This window comes from Dermacentor albipictus, chromosome 3 (genome assembly GCF_038994185.2).
Source record: "Dermacentor albipictus isolate Rhodes 1998 colony chromosome 3, USDA_Dalb.pri_finalv2, whole genome shotgun sequence".
Taxonomy (NCBI): domain Eukaryota; kingdom Metazoa; phylum Arthropoda; class Arachnida; order Ixodida; family Ixodidae; genus Dermacentor; species Dermacentor albipictus.
In genome coordinates this window covers 173,885,731-173,901,585 of record NC_091823.1, presented here as the reverse complement: position 1 = coordinate 173,901,585, position 15,855 = coordinate 173,885,731, and the positions used below count along the sequence as shown (strand labels likewise).

At 45.8% G+C, this 15,855-nt stretch overlaps 1 protein-coding gene across 2 annotated transcripts in view; it reads right to left on the bottom strand.

The window, feature by feature from the left end:
• The window catches only part of LOC135902121 (tyrosine-protein phosphatase non-receptor type 7-like), a 138,208-nt gene that overhangs the window by 71,679 nt on the left and 50,674 nt on the right, over positions 1 to 15,855 (bottom strand). For both annotated transcript variants that reach the window (XM_065432050.2, XM_065432049.2), the window contains exons 5-7: positions 12,874 to 13,125; positions 11,627 to 11,710; positions 142 to 241 (exon numbers count right to left, since the gene is read on the bottom strand). In XM_065432050.2, the coding sequence (XP_065288122.1) occupies positions 142 to 241; positions 11,627 to 11,710; positions 12,874 to 13,125 (436 nt within the window). The remainder of the gene's footprint in view (positions 1 to 141; positions 242 to 11,626; positions 11,711 to 12,873; positions 13,126 to 15,855) is intronic.

The window sequence follows — 15,855 nt, the reverse complement described above, 5'->3', positions numbered from 1 at the left end:
CTGTGGGACATTGAGCGTGATCCGACAGTCACAAAGGAAACGGCAAGCTGCACGACTGTGTCAAAATCTTAAAAATAAGAACGCTGATGGCAGCCAGCCCCAGAGAAAACAGTTATTAACAAGAATGCTGCTCAGTCATACCCAGAACTCTGAGTGCAGGGCTGCCACATTGGAGAGGCAGGCTTGTAGTTGGGCACGTGTCAAACGTCGACTTGCTCGCCGCAAATATGGGTCCTGGCACCTGGAGGCACATGACGGGTTTGTGAAGCCACGTGACACTATGGCACCCTGAGCGTACAGAGCACCACTAACAGAGAAACAGCCAAAACAAAAGAGCCAATTCTGCAACGGGCTAACGCCACACTTCTAATTACATAGAAGTATCCATCATCTGCGTGGATGCCAAAAGAAAAGTGCAAGTTTCTCTACAGGACAGAAAGGTGGCACTGTCCTGACAGAGCAAATTACAGTTTCAGATCTGCATCGCTCAAGACGATATAAATGAGTGGTTTATAGTAAGACCCTGACAAACCCACGTAAATCTTTTAAAAAGTTCACAGCTGCCATAAATCCATGATCCAGTCTCCACAATGGCTGACAGCTTAAGACACAGTTAGCACGCCTACGATTGAGAGCATATCATGATTAATTTTTGTCACTAAGTGGCTAGCTTGCCACTTTGAATCATGGTCTGGCTGACACCCACACCGTGCTGCAAAATATCCAATGCCATTCTGGGAAGTTGAACCAGTCCACCAGCGATTCCAGATCACCATGGATGTGGTGATGCCCATACGGAAAGCATCAGAAATACACGTAGACGTGGTAGCGGTCTCAGCAAAGAATGTAGTCAAACTCATATATAACAATGCCAGATATAACAATCTATCGTTTATAATGACCACATTTCAGTGCATTTACAATTTTCCAACCCTGCCAATTAAAACTACTTTCAGATAAAACGAAAATCTTTTAAATCACCATACTGCTACAACAAACGCTTCAAGCCCAGTCACGATAAAAAGAGGAAGCACACAAAGTACCCAAACCCAGGAGCACGACCAAACTGCGCGCACAGCAGTTCGGTGTCCCACTCTAGACCAACCGGATGATGATATGACCTTCGAGATGAGTGAGCCGTCGCTGTGCGTCGATTTTGGAAGCGGCAAAGAAGGTCACTCCAGTCACTCCACGATTACTCGCTTTCAAGGCATGCCTCTAAGGAGGAAGTGGACCATATAAACAGCATAGCACGAGGCACACACTGGCGTGTGCATTGGTGAGATATTAGTTGCCAGGACGGTCGCACTTTCGTTTTTGCACAATTGTTTGTGCAGCACTACGTGTGTTATGCCTATTTAAACTATTTGGAACAAGCGTTCCTGTTGTTTCTGTCGATATTCAAGCAGTTCGAGTCAATGAGAACACTGCAGCACGCACTAATGTCACGCAACATTGCATAGGATAGGAAGTTACTATGCCGTTATGAGAGGTGAAGGTTTAGCGGCACTTCATTTGCGGGTTGCTGATTGCTGATAACGGTTCGTGGTGACATTCGATCATTCAAACTTGCATTTTTTTTGCCCGATGCGACATAGGTAACATAATTTTAGGGCTCTTTTGTGGCTGACATGCAGTCATAACGCCGAGACCATGATGTTTGAGACCTCAGCAGAACGGTGGCATCCTGCAGTATTTTCCGAAGTTTACGCTTGCGGCCAACTAGAATGCTTCACTCCCTTGTGCAGCCATGTCCCGCTGGTAGTAAAATACAGTTAAACCTCGATATAATGAAGTAGGTAAAATTGGCAATTTGCTTTGTTATATCGAAATTACACTGTATCAAAATTCGACAATTTATGCAAATAAGTACAGTCGCCGATCGATTTTTCTTACACCGAAAGGGGTTGCTGAATTTTCAGAATTATCAGGCAATCGAATAAAAAAAAAAAACAAATCTGAATGAGAAAACAATTCATTTGATGAATTTGGGAGTCGGCGATGAATGATTTGTTACATGCCATGTCGACAATATCTTCAGATCAGCGGTACAAATTAGGCGAAGCCAGTCATGCTTTTGCGCGCACTCTGCCCCAGCAGCTCATAGCATTGCCTGCACTGGGACAACGCCACATGAAAAGCGATGGAAGCGGGGAGCAAATGCTTTGTCTGCCTCTCACTCCAGGAAATCACCGAAGCTTAAATTACGTAACCTCCAATAGTAAACATGCGGGAAGACAGCTTACATGATGCCGTGCCTTATTGGCACACCCACCCTTTGCACACGCAGTGGATTACCTCTGAAGCAGGGTTCACAACTGCGTATGCACTTAGCTGCCCTTACAGCCACACGCAGCCATGGCTGAGACAGGCACCAGGAATCGCGATGCGTGCCAACTTACCCCCTACCACCCCCCCCCCCACCCCACCCACAGCTTGATGGATGGCACTAATTACGTCTGCCACCTAAGACTGCCACCGAAGCATCGGAGTTGCCAAGGCTGGACTGGGCCTCTGCCGCTGTTTCCCTCTGCGTGCTCGTGTGCTTTTTTTCTTCGTCTGCTGACAGACGAAGGCACTGTGTTGATGTTCTTAACGTGATCAATGTCCTATCAAGATGACGAAGTCGTTTCCACTGATCATATTCATGTTAGTGCACTGCTCTCTGTTGCGGCATTGCCGTGTTCAAAAGACAAGGAGAATGAGGTACTGGGCGTTGCCTTCAGGTCCTTGTATTCAGGGTCTGTTTTGTCGTATGGAATCATATATTGTGCGCTGTCTCCAACAACCTTTATATTGGGGCGTCTCGATTTAGACTCGTCATTATAGAGAAACAAGCACGAATGAGACCAAACCAAGCCAACCAAAACAAGAACAAGCGAGAGCCGTCGCGAGCAGATGATAGCGCGAAACAAGCAGCTCAGCTGAACTAGACCCGAGTACGAATATAGAGCGGTTGGGTGGGTCTGCATGACACCTGTTTCCCGCGCGTACGTCACTGTAGGGGCCATTCTTATTGGTACCCTCCACTAGCGGCTTGCTTGCTGCTGCGGCAAGCCACGAAAAATTGGCCCAGGACCAATTCCTCCCACAGGGCACGTTTGGCGTTAGTGCAGCTAGGGCATTACGGTGCGATGCAGAATCAGCAACCTTGCCATTCGAGAGACGGTAAAATTTCCAGTACAGTTTTCATTTTTCTTTTTCATCACGCACGACGTGGAGGGGTCTTTCCTAAGCTTTTCCTCTATGGCAGGGTAAGAGCAATGCTGGTCGGAGGTGCCGCCATGGGATTTGGCACGCTGCTGAGAACATTGTCGGAGCATGGTATGTTCGAATTAACCGTCACAAATGCTTGCATGTTCAAATTACTGGGTGTTTTCGGGCGTTGGAATACACATAACTTTGATTGGACCTAGGCATCAGTTTCGAATGAATTGGAAGTTCAAATTAAGCGTGTTTGCATTAACGAGAGTCGGCTACAGTAAAATCCCGTTAATTCAGATTCAGAAAATGTCTGAATTAACCGACTGTCGAATTAACAAGGTTTCGACAATAATAACTCAAAAAATGCCTAAAACATTAACATACCTTTACTTCATGAAATAGCTGGTTATTGTTGCTTGTTGCGCGCGAGAAATTTGCGTGGAAAGCACAATTTTTCGGAGTTCTTGTAGGTGGTGCAGTCCACTCAGACTGTCGGGAGAAATGACACAGATGTCCTCCAAAACCTTAAGGGCATCACTGGCCTCTTTAGCAGTGCGGCGCGGCGCTTCACATGCATCCATGATGGGCGCATTTTCGCTATCAGAGTTGGACTCTTCGTCGCCTAGTACATCCAGTATTTCCTCGACGTCGTTGAGGCGACTGGCAATGTGACTATCGATGTGGATGTATTCCTTCAGCGGGACATCCGGAGGCAGAATTCTGTCATCTTCCTCGGCGTTTTGGTTGGCGTCCGCATTTCTGGCTTCCAAAGTATCACCGTCACGGGCAAAGCCCCTTTGTCGGAAGCAGTTCGCAATTACTGGGGGCGGCGTATTGCTCCACACGTGCGCCACCATGTGCACTACACAGAGCAGAGTTACATCACATTTTTTCTTTGCCTCCATACAGAGCAACATGTCCTCAAGAACTTGCCTTCTGTATCAGCCTTTCACATACTGAATAATTCCCTGATCCAGAGGCTGCAGGGAAGACGTTGTGTTAGGTGGCAAAAAAAGCAGCTGTATGTTTCTCAGCCCTGACACATTATTGTGCGCACTACAGTTATCTGGAACAATTAGCGCTTTGTGCGATGTTGCACAAAAGTGGCAGTCCAGTTCGCGCAACCAGGCCTGAAATATCGCTGAGGTCATCCATGCCTTTCGATGGCAGTCTACAGGAAGTTTCTTTATGCTTTTGAAGCACCCAGGCTTTTCTGTTTTGCCGATTATCAATAGCGGTAGCCGCTCCGTGCCAGTCATGTTGGCAGGCAGCAAAACTATTATTCTGTCCTTGCTTTGTTTAGTGCCAACACAAGGGTCCCTCTTAAATGTGATGGTTTTATCCAACAGGGCTTTGTAGAAGAGGCCCATCTCATCTGCATTTAAAATGTCACAGGCATCATAATCGGCTAGGTGTGCGGGTAACCTGGTCCTTCAATCTTTGACAACGCCTTCATTCACAGCCCCGTTCTCACCCCACACGCTTCGGAAGACCAGGCCGTGTCTTTTCTTAAATCGGTTGGTTCAGACTTCCGATGCCTTGGTCTTCGATGCTGAGCTTCACCGCGTACTTTTCAGCCTGCGCACAGATAAGGGGGCCACTCAGAGGCAGCTGTGCGTCGCGCGAATCGGCAATCCATCTTAACAATGCTTCTTCAAGTTTCGGGGGCACTGCCATTCGCAGACTTATCCTGTCGTCGGCGAACTTGTCGCTGACGTACGCCTGAAGAATCCCCGCTTCATTTTTCATGTACGTGTTGAGCGTGCTTCTCTTCAAGTTGAATTTATTAATTATGACCTGCTGAGGTACCCCTGCCTTCTTGGCTTTCAATATTTCTACTTTCGCTGCCAAATCCTTCGCCTCATACTTCGCTTGCTTTGCTGGGGTACGAGAGCACATGGTGGCGCGGGTAGGAGCAACAACGAAGTGCCGAGTACATGCACAATGTCGATAAAAAAAAGTATAAACGGAAAAAGGAAAAGCACAAACAAAATTTAACACACACACACACACAGAAAAAATTTCCGCCATCCTCGCACATGCACCTGACGGAAACCAAAAAATGATAAAAACGATAATGAAAAAAAGAAACTGCACAACTCCAAAACCACACAACTGAACAAGCAAAAGACAATGTCGGAAATGGTGGACAGCAATACAAAGAAAAAACATGTATGTATAGATTAGGGTTGCTAGCATAGACCAATAACTACCATGCCGACAACCATAGCAATGCAGAAGTAGTGCCAAGCGCCAAAACCGACTGCAAAGCCAGAAGTACGTCATTGCTGCCATGTTTTTTGAGACACAGGTTTGTCTATTATGTAGCAACAAAATAAACATGGCGGCCTTGACGTATTTCCGGCCTTTTGGCCCTCCCAAAAGTGGCCTTTGAGATCAGTGCACACTAATCGGCATAGAGTTTCTCACTATAACACTTAGAGAGAAATCTGGCACCACTGCCTATGGGAGTTTCTTAAGGGGCACCGTGCCATCATGGGAATGTGTCTGCGAGGCTCGTGTTGGCTGGTGTTATAAGGAATTCATCTAGAATGTAGATATTGCTACACAAATAATGCATTCTTAAAGGAAAATCTTCATTATATGTTTCAATTCACGCATATTAGATATTTGCTCACCTACAATGCACGATTAAGCGAAGAAAAGCAAGAACAGACGACAAACTGTTCCAAAGCGATAGCGAATCTTGTCATCTGTTCTCCAACTTTAGTGGCCTGCTGATACTTCTATGTATCATATAATTGTACATGCAATAACAAGTTCTCATAGTTAAACAAAACATGTTTTTGTGTAATAATAAAGCTAAAACAGCTTTTATGTGCTGTTTTAGTAGAAAATGAATCATTGTTACAGACAGAATGGTGCTTCAAGGTGTCCTGCCTTTCCGAGAACGATGCCAATCCGAAGGATCAACATACCGGCATTCCCATGCATGCCACAGCGCAGCAGCGCCAGATTTCCCTCTAGGTAATATTGTCACGTGGTAGTGACGGTTGAGGACACAGCAAAAAAACTGTGAATGGTGAAACTTTATTGGGCGAACCTGTGCCCAGAAAAACAGGCTACACTCAATGCTCAACGAAAACGGCGAACACAGTTGGCGATCGTCGAAAATCTGATCAACAAGTCAAGCGAGTCGCCTTTTATAGATCAGTCCTTGAATGTTCCAGAGTAGTCGCTGGGGCCTGCCTGCCTTCCACAAACTTCTACATCCATTTGCGTAGCGCATGCATGCAATCAGATTACACAAGGTTTGGCGACAACAGACAGCGGATAGAATTATCGATAACATTCTAGAAACTTCTGATACATGTAGACGCGTCCTGCGCTGAGCGATAACATTTCTTAGACGGTAAAAGCGCTCTTCCGTAAAAGATAATTAAGTTCACTTGTCAATATAGTGAGAAACCTTACGCCAATCGGAAACACCATCGCTGGCAGTGCGATTTGAACACTCCCTAGTGCCACCTGATCCTATATGCCTCACGTACCTCTGAGCTCCGTGAACTGTTCGAATTAATGGGAGTTTCGTGCCGTAGGGTTATGTACATGTTTGACAGGAACAGACGATGCGTCCAAATTGACCGAATTTTCGAATTAACGGGGGCCAAATTAACAAGGTTTTACTGTATATATATTCTGGTAGTAAAATATATCAGAAGCTCTCCAACAAAAAAAATGGTGGCTGCATTTCCAGTTTCAAAATGACAGGAGATCTGAACTGAGCGTTGTTTTGAAAGAGCTATACAATGCTACATTTCATTCTTTAGATAGACATACTTAATGCAAATTTACCGCTAGGAGCGGAAATGCGCCGGGAACAAAAATAAACTAAATATATGGTTTTCAGACCAAAGTGCTGTTGAATTGTAGCTGCTGACGCCAGCTTCAGTGCAGTTAACTTTCGAGCATTTTTAAGGGCGAGACCATATATAACGAACTACTGATATAACGACCACATTTCACAGAACTTTCGAGTTTGTTATGAACGGGTTCAAGTGTACAGCCACAGACAGGCACAGCTGTGCAACCAGGTTGTCTACGAAGTTGACATTTTCAAATTCCCTGAGTTTTCCAGGTTTTCCCTGAGTGCCTTTGCAAGTTTCCCTGAACGACGCAGAACTATGTTCTATATCAAGACGGGTAACCATGTCACCCGATGCTGTCCCTCTCTAGCAAGCATTTGAAAAAATAAATAAAAATGACTAAATCCCGTTCGAATACTAAGCAGTAGTATTTATTTTATTCAAAATGAGAATAGAAGGAGGGGTTAGCAAAATGCGTAGCAAATAAAATTTCTTTAAAAAAAATTGCAAATCAAGTCGGACATTCTGAAATCCGAATAAAAAGGAGACGCATACAGAAGCAAGTATTTTCGAATATGAGCAATTTCTATCAACTGATAGCAAGCTCAGTGGTATGAGGCCCAAACTTTGTCATAATTGAGATTCTCTCGCAACGGCTCGTAAATCAACCTCAACTGTCCTGACATAGGTACTCTCAGCCCGCGTATGACGCCTCAGTGTTGTGCTTCACTGTTATAGAGAGTTTATTTCGGTTTGTATGAGGGTCACCTGCATCTCGGTGTCAGTCAAAAGTGTTTTTTGAGCTCAAGCTCCTTCAAAGCGGCTGCAGCACGCTTCCTTTCCCGTTCATTCATCAATGCGTAGGTCCTTTCTGTTCTTGTCCTCCTGCTGCCACTCGTTCACCCCACGGACCATTCGAAGCATCCTTCTTGGTCCCTAGGGGCCACAATAACATACGAAAAATCGGACGGTTGGAAAAAAATGAATGCATGCATTTTACTGCCCTTAAGGGCTCAAACTGCCACAGGCACATTCGAAAAAGCTCTGAAGGTCTCTCAGTACACTTATTAGGCATATTGGTGCTTGTACTGAGACAGAAGATACCGGTTGCACGTGCATATAATTGAAGAACAGATACTGTGTCCCATGGCAATTGCCCCTTCCCACGCTTGTTATGCTTCATGGCAATACTTTTGTGTATGTCTCGCCAAGTAAGGTTTCTGTACAGAGGCGAAGCTGACTTTCGGGAACTGGCGTTATGCAACACATAGTGCTTTCCGAGTTTCGAAGCCAATTGCGAGGACCACAGAGGTGGAGTCAATGCCATTGCTGACAGAGGCGAATTCTTTCAATGAAAAACATGGCGCCCAACGGTAAGAAGCTTAGTAGTGAACGTCTAAGCAGTTAGGCCTAGCATTGCCTCAGTGGTGGCTACAGCTTCCAGTGGATCCGCGTGCGAGAGCGCCGGTTCCAGGTGGCGAGGTAATCAAAACGGCAGCGGTGGTGGCTTTGATTAGTGCTGTTTTGGAGCTGCGGTCACGGCAAAAAGTCAGGAAAATCGGACGGCGAAGGGTTCTTGCATTTGAAATTTCAGACGTTCTGATAGTGATTCTATGGGGTACGTGGTGGTGGTGCGAAACCATCCGAATTATCGGGCGTCCGGAAAGTCGGTCATTGACTGTACACTGGCAACTCCTCCAGCCGACGGCAGGGTGTCAAAGACGATCCATTACGATTCCTGTCTATTACTCGAGCCAGCATTACCGTGACTTTCGACTCTTTCAACAAAATTACCGCTACAGTCAAACATGGATATAACGAAATTGAAAAAAAGTTCGTAATTTTTCGTTATATTCAGGTTTTCGTTACATGCAGCTGCTTGGCAAAGCAATAGGCGATCACTTGTGATCCGACCTCTTGCCACGACGCAGCAAGCATTTGGATTGCTTGGTAGATATCCACTTTCGTCGGCCGTTCAAGGCGGATGTCCAGGAGCATCTTTTGTATTAATCGACGGCGGTAGCAGCATTTAAAGCTGTTAATAATCCCTTTGTCTAAGGGTTGTATGAGAGAAGTGCAGTTAGGTGGCAAATACTGCAGCGCGACGTTCGAAAGCTGTGGGCCTTCCACATGGTGCGCGGAGCAGTTGTCAAGCAGCAAACAAATGCTGCGGCCTTGTCGTTTGACATCTTGGTTGAGCTCCTTCAGTCAGTCGGGAAAAATTGCCCGCAACATCCACGCTTTGGAGTTTGCCACATATTTTACTGGCATTCGCCTTGTTCCTTGAAAACATCTGGGCCGGGCATTGCGGCCAATAACCAATGGGATTCGCTTGTCGCTGCCATCAGTGTTGGCGCAAAGCAAAACCGTCACGCGGAGTTTACTTTGCTTTCCACCACGGCAGTCTTCTCCCTTTAGTGACAACATGCGGCTCGGTAACATTTGATAAAACAGGGCTGTCTCATCAGCATTATAAATGTCAGCAGCTTCATAGCGGCTGAAAATGCCGGGAAGCTTCTCAGCCACCCACGAGGCAGCAGCGTCGCTGTCTGCGGAGGCAGACTCACCAGATATCACCTTTCCGACGACACCATGCCGGCTTTTAAATCCTTGTAGCCAGCCGTTACTTGCTTTGAAGCCGTCGTGGCCCAGGATGCAAGCAAAATCTATGGCTTTCTGCTGCGAAATCGCGCCACTTATGGGCACGTTTTGTGCTCGTCTGTCCAAAAACCATGCAAACACGGTGTTGTCCACATCAGCATAGGTCGACGTCTTCATTCTTTTCTTCTTAGCAGTTGTGCCCGACTCCATTGCAGTGCGGATGCTTTGTTCTGCAGCAAGAATGGTTGACAGGGAGCTGGCTGGTATATTGAAGCGGGCAGCAACATCCTTCTTTTTTTCGCCGGCGGTAACCGCATTCAAAATCGACAGCTTATCTTCAAGCGACAAAACTTTGCGTTTTTTCACAGCGGAACTCATTGCAACAAACCGACACCGTAAACACACACCTGCACACGCACGTCAACACGCTGACAAAGAAGGCTTATCATAAGTGCGCTGCAAGATACCGCAAAGAATTGGTCATAGTAGTGCCACCTAGTGTCAAGCTACAAAATGAAAGCTTAAAGGTTGCCACGCTTGCCACGGGGCGGCGCTCAACATCATCATCATCACCAAGATTCGCTTGTTTGCTGCGATTGCAAGCGTTCTGCTCGCGGTTTACTTTACCTTTCGAAATAAAAACTTACTTAAACACTATTCATTAAAGTTACGCACTGCACGGTCGAATTTCGGGCAAAACATTGCAAGATACAGATTGATGATCTGCGCTGCGAATTCGTTACATCAAGGTCAACCGCCGCAACGCGTTCGTTACATGAAGGTCGCCTATACATGGTCTTCAATGGGGGATGTGTTGGGGAATTGAAAAATTTCGTAAAATCCAGGAATTCGTTACATAGAGGTTCGTTACATAGAGGTTCAACTGTAATTTTCCCTGATAGAAGCACAAATTCCCTGAGTTTTCCCTGAGCTTTTCCAGACTACCCAAAATCCCTGAAAATTCCTGGTTTTCCCGGTTAGTAGACACCCTGCTGCAACTTACCACTGCCAACCCTTTCGCAATAAGCCACCGGACCTATTTGTGCAGCAGCGTGTATGGCGTAGGACGTAGTTGGAAGTGGACTGCATGCTCTTAATTGTTCATAACCCAACCACGCTGCCATTCTCTCTCACCTACTTAACTGGGATTGGTCCAAATGTGCATTGAATGTGGAAATAACATTGCCCACAGCGTGTCACAGTTGAGCCAGTGGGCTCAACAAGTTATGCACTCCAATTGTGCAGCATGTGCATGACCACGAGCAGCATCAGCACAAAGACAGCTTGCTCCATAGACGATCCCACAAAATGCAGATGCAGTCTGCCAGAAAACATGGACGTGTACAGCACACATATTGCACGACATGGTTGACACCACCTGGCAGTGGGCACCGTGTTTCAGTGAAGCAGCGCCGGTTCTCACACAGTAGGCTGTTATGCAGACTTACGTGTACATCAGAGAAATCTCGACAAGTGAATACATTGTCCACTCTGTCACACTGCTCTCTACCGAAGTTTATTAAGTGCTGCTTGGTATGGCCTGTGCACTATTACATGGTTGTGTGTGTGTGTGCGGGGGGGGGGGGGGAGTGCAAGTTGTTTTTCACTGTGCCTTGGAAAAAAATAAAAGAAAAACAAACCTGAAAGAGTATATTTTAGGCAAAATTTTCTGTGGTGTTCATTTATTTATTTATTGGTGGTGGTGCATATAAAAAAACATGCTGTTGTATTTTCCCAGTAGTGCATACTACTGCTTAGGGTGTAGTTGTGCCACATTACCACCAGGTACGTAATAGCAGAATTCACTGCATTCTGAATGAAATCGGCATGGAAACATACCATGCCATTAAATTCACCGCAAATTGCCACCTCAATACGATGACAGAATACAAACAGGCCTGTGGTTTATCTGAAAGAGCCACGCATATGTAGCACCATCTTCTATGCGACATTCAGTGGAAGGAAAAAGGAGCAGATGGACAGATTTAGCTCACCTGTCTTTCCCACCATTTGGGCTGATCCGGCCATTCTGACTTGCCTTGTTGAGATCCAGTGTCAGGGAAGCATTTGACCCACGCCTGCAGATGTTAAAAAAGCACCAATTCTGACACGAGTTTCTGTAATGCTTGGCATGCTCTGGATGTTCCCTCACAGCTGTGTACATGCAGTTAAACCTTGTTCATATGATTTAGAACAAACGCCAGAAAAATGTACTAATCGAAAAAAGACGATCTGAAGTGACTTAAAAATTTTAGACTCAACTGTAGTTGACATCTACGTAATGCGAAGCATTGTGGAAATCATTGTGCGCGAGGCACGAGACGCCGACATGTGTCGAGCTGGTGGAGCTTAGGTGGCCTAAGGCACATTTTGTTGTTTTCCTATCGTGTGGTGTTTTAAGACAGTGACGGGAAACCAAAACAAAATCAAGCTGGCACGCTACCACCTACACTACGCCCCACGCGCTGCAAAACAGATAGGTGAAAATGCTTATCGCAATAGGTTTGGCAGCAATAGCTGTGAATGTGGTGTGCGATGACCCAGAAGGAGACCTGCTGGTACTGGAATAAGACACTGAGTGCGCAGCGGCGTTTTCATGTGAGACGGCAGGTGAATACTGAGGAAGCTGATGGAGTGGGTGGCTACTGTTCTGAATTGCGCGTGCCTAGCACCGTTTCTTGTTTACACGGGATCTAGCAGCCATAAAAAGTGTCCTACGATCGCAGTTGTGTGACACACTGAACATTGGTGCTGAAAAATCGTGTTTTTTGGGAACTGGTAAAAAATGACCATAACTCGATTGGGTAATTTTTTATGTTCTCAATTGCGAATGTTCGCACCGGGAAATTGTACGCAAAGGAATCGTACCAACAAGGTTCCACTGTGCAACCGACGGAGGAGCACTGTGAACAACAGGGGGGAATATTCTAGAAGTGTCCATCTAGTGGACATGTCCATTTTGTCTGCTACTGCAGTGCTGATTGGCTGAAGTGCCTGTCTCCTTCTGATGCGAACCCCAGCCCAGCCAACCAGAAGTTCAGCAGCACACGAAATGGACGTGTCCACTAGATGGACACTAACAGAAAACCCCTCCACTTCGATTTGTTGCCAGGTTGTGTTGCAGAACTAATGTAGCATGCTTAGCACCTGTTAAGTGCAGGAAAGCGAGGCAGACCAATGATAGAGAGCACTTGTGAAAGCATTTTGTGAATTTGGATCCAGGTCCAGCCCGAGCACTTGCCTCTCAAGAAGGCGCCGTGTTTTGCGTCGCAGGGGACTACGTGTTGGGCTCAGGCCCTGGTCCGAGTCTGTCTCGGAGAGCGAGCTGCTCCACAGTGCAGTATTTGCAACTGTCACCGGTGCAGTAGCAGGGGCACTGGATGCAGTCCTCGCTGTGCACAGCGCCAACACAGCTGTGTTTTCCGCAAAGTCATCCTCAAAGCCCCCCTTTGAAGGCACAATTTCAGTGGCCTCTACCCCAGAAAGTGGCCTCCTGCAGAGAAGTACAAAACACTTGGGTAAAGTATCCATTTCTTTAACGATGAACTGCAACAATATTTTACTTTGGCTAAGTGGCTATAAAAATGAATGCAGAAACTTCACTGGAGTTGTACAAGTATATGCAAGTATACCCTCAAATTTCAGTTGGCCCACCCTGAAATTTTCAAGTTGACTCACCTTCGAATTTCAAGTTACCCCAAATTCAAGTATTTCAATAGCCCCAATTTACACCCAAATTTACACTAGCATACCCCCAAATACACCCCCAAATTACACTAGCCCACCCCAAGATTCCAGCTTGGTTGACCCCCAAATTAAAATTGGGTCATCCCTCAATTTCAACTTGGCTTATGTCCAAACTTCAAGTTGGCTCACATCCAAACTTAAGTTGGCCCACCTCTAAATTTCAAGTTGGCCTTCCCCCAAAGTTTTACGTTGGCACACCCCCCCAATTTCAAGTCGGCCCACAACGAAATTTCAGCTGGGCCACCACTACGATAAGCTTTCACATGCATTTTCAACGAGCCCATGTATCTCTATGGGTACAGTCGAACCCACTTATAACAGTTTTCAACAATATATTAGTTACATATAACACTGAGAAGCTGCTGCACCGTCAACTTTTGTATGCTTTCCCACGGTGAAATAACCCACTTACTACAATGCCCCGATGCCGCATTATCGGTTGTAACGATGAAGTCTGGCTGCTGTGTCCATGCCGAAAAGTAGTGAAATGCGAAATCCTTGAAAAGAAAAAAAGAAAACGAGAAATCTGAGCCTGAACAATGGCCCACTGCCCCAACAGCCGCCGTGCACTCACTTTCCAGCCTTCTCCATGCGCCTCTCACCCATCGCCCTGCCACCCCTTCAAACACGAATGTGCTGCACCCGTAGCTCTACGCCATGCCACCCTCATAAACACGAATGGACCATGCCAACTGTACTGTTCCCAGATTGCTCGATGGCTCCTCATTCAGCACAGTTCTACAAACAGCTTAATCGTTCACGTTCGTCTTTGTTGGTTATGCCGAAATCGTTCCTGGCCACGTGGCTTCTCAGCCTTGTTTGACTCGCCGTCGAAACGGAAGATGGCTGATCCGCCCACTGATCATTGGCAATACATGACGTTGACGGTGAAAAGAAAGCAACTAAGTGAAACTAAGCAACTAAGAAAGAAACTAAGTGGTTCTAACCAAGGAGGCGATTGTTGCAAACATGCCTTGTGACCCCTCTACACTCGTGACCCCTCTCCACTTGCCAAATGTGACCCCTCTTTGCAGTTGTTATAGCAGTGCCATTCTTTAATGTCGACAGCCGCACCTTGTTACCACAATCGGAGCGCCCAGGAAGCAGTTCAACGAGTGACCACAATCAGCAACTGGATGGAGGAAGGTGGTAGGGAGGGGCACTGGCCTTCCCACCAATATAGTTTTCTCACAACAGCTCTGCTATCCCCCTATTTTTATTTTTTTGTGCAACCAGCTTATAACAAATATTGGTTATAACAATGGAATTTTCGTGGTATGTACTTGAATATAGTTATAATAAGTGGGTTCGACTGTATGCTCTTCATTGTTTTTTAGTTGAACTTGTTCCTTATTGATTATAAAGCTACCAATCATCTACCTTTACACTATTACAACGATTAAATGTTTTAACTTTGCAAATTACGTATGTTTGTGCAGATACAAAGCATTACACTTTTTATGTGACTGGGCCGGGGTACTCGCCAAAGAAAGCTTGCACATTAAAAGTAGTACCATCATATATTTTGGAAACAATCTCGGCAAAGTTGCAAGGCTATACAATAAAATTATATAATTTTCTTACTAAAAGCCTCTAATTAGCACATAAGCAGACAATATAGTGCCCTTGGCAGTAAGTGGATATGCAACAAATTTTATGCATGCCACGGATACCAGCCATCATATTCACTCAATCCTAATGCGTCCCTAATTGTAACGCGCACCTATTTCCCATGACCAAAAAAAGAAGGGGAAAAAAAAAAAACATCCTCGATTGTAACACCCACCTATCTTCGGAGGCTATATATATATATATATATATATATAAAAGCTCTTTACAGTATTGTTCGCCTCATGCTTTCATACAGACATGCCACTTTCTCTCATTTGGAGAAACAGAAGTTTACTCCCAATGCACTTAAGTTGCAATGAATAAAGAAAGTCGCAGTTTAGCCCGACAGGTGAAGCACCCATTGCGACAGCAAATTAGTAGACAGCTATACGAAGTAAGGATAGCAGTTTTATCAGCCATATCAACTTGTAAACATTCGCTTACTAACTAAATTATCAAGGATGGTTCCATGTGAGCACAAGCAAACATGAACACGTCACACTCAATGACTGCAGAAGCTCACTATCAAAACGCTGAAATGAGCAGCAGGTGCCTCTCACTTCAACGTGAACTAAGCGATGAGAACACAGCACATACAAAGCTATCGGGCCTTGGCGAGTCTAAATGCATAGGCTCTGTTCCTATCGCAGATTGCTTCCAAGATACAGCCCGCCTGGCTGCACCCCACTCAGCAGCCACTGGAGTAGAACTCCACTCCTGTTTATGCCAGTCCCGCATGCAAGTCTTGGGAACTCCGAATGCCCGTGATGCGACCATATTTCCGTCCATCTCCACACACACAATAACTTTTCTTTTCAACGCAGGATTAAGATGAACTCGATGCGTCTCCGCAGTCGGCACTTCC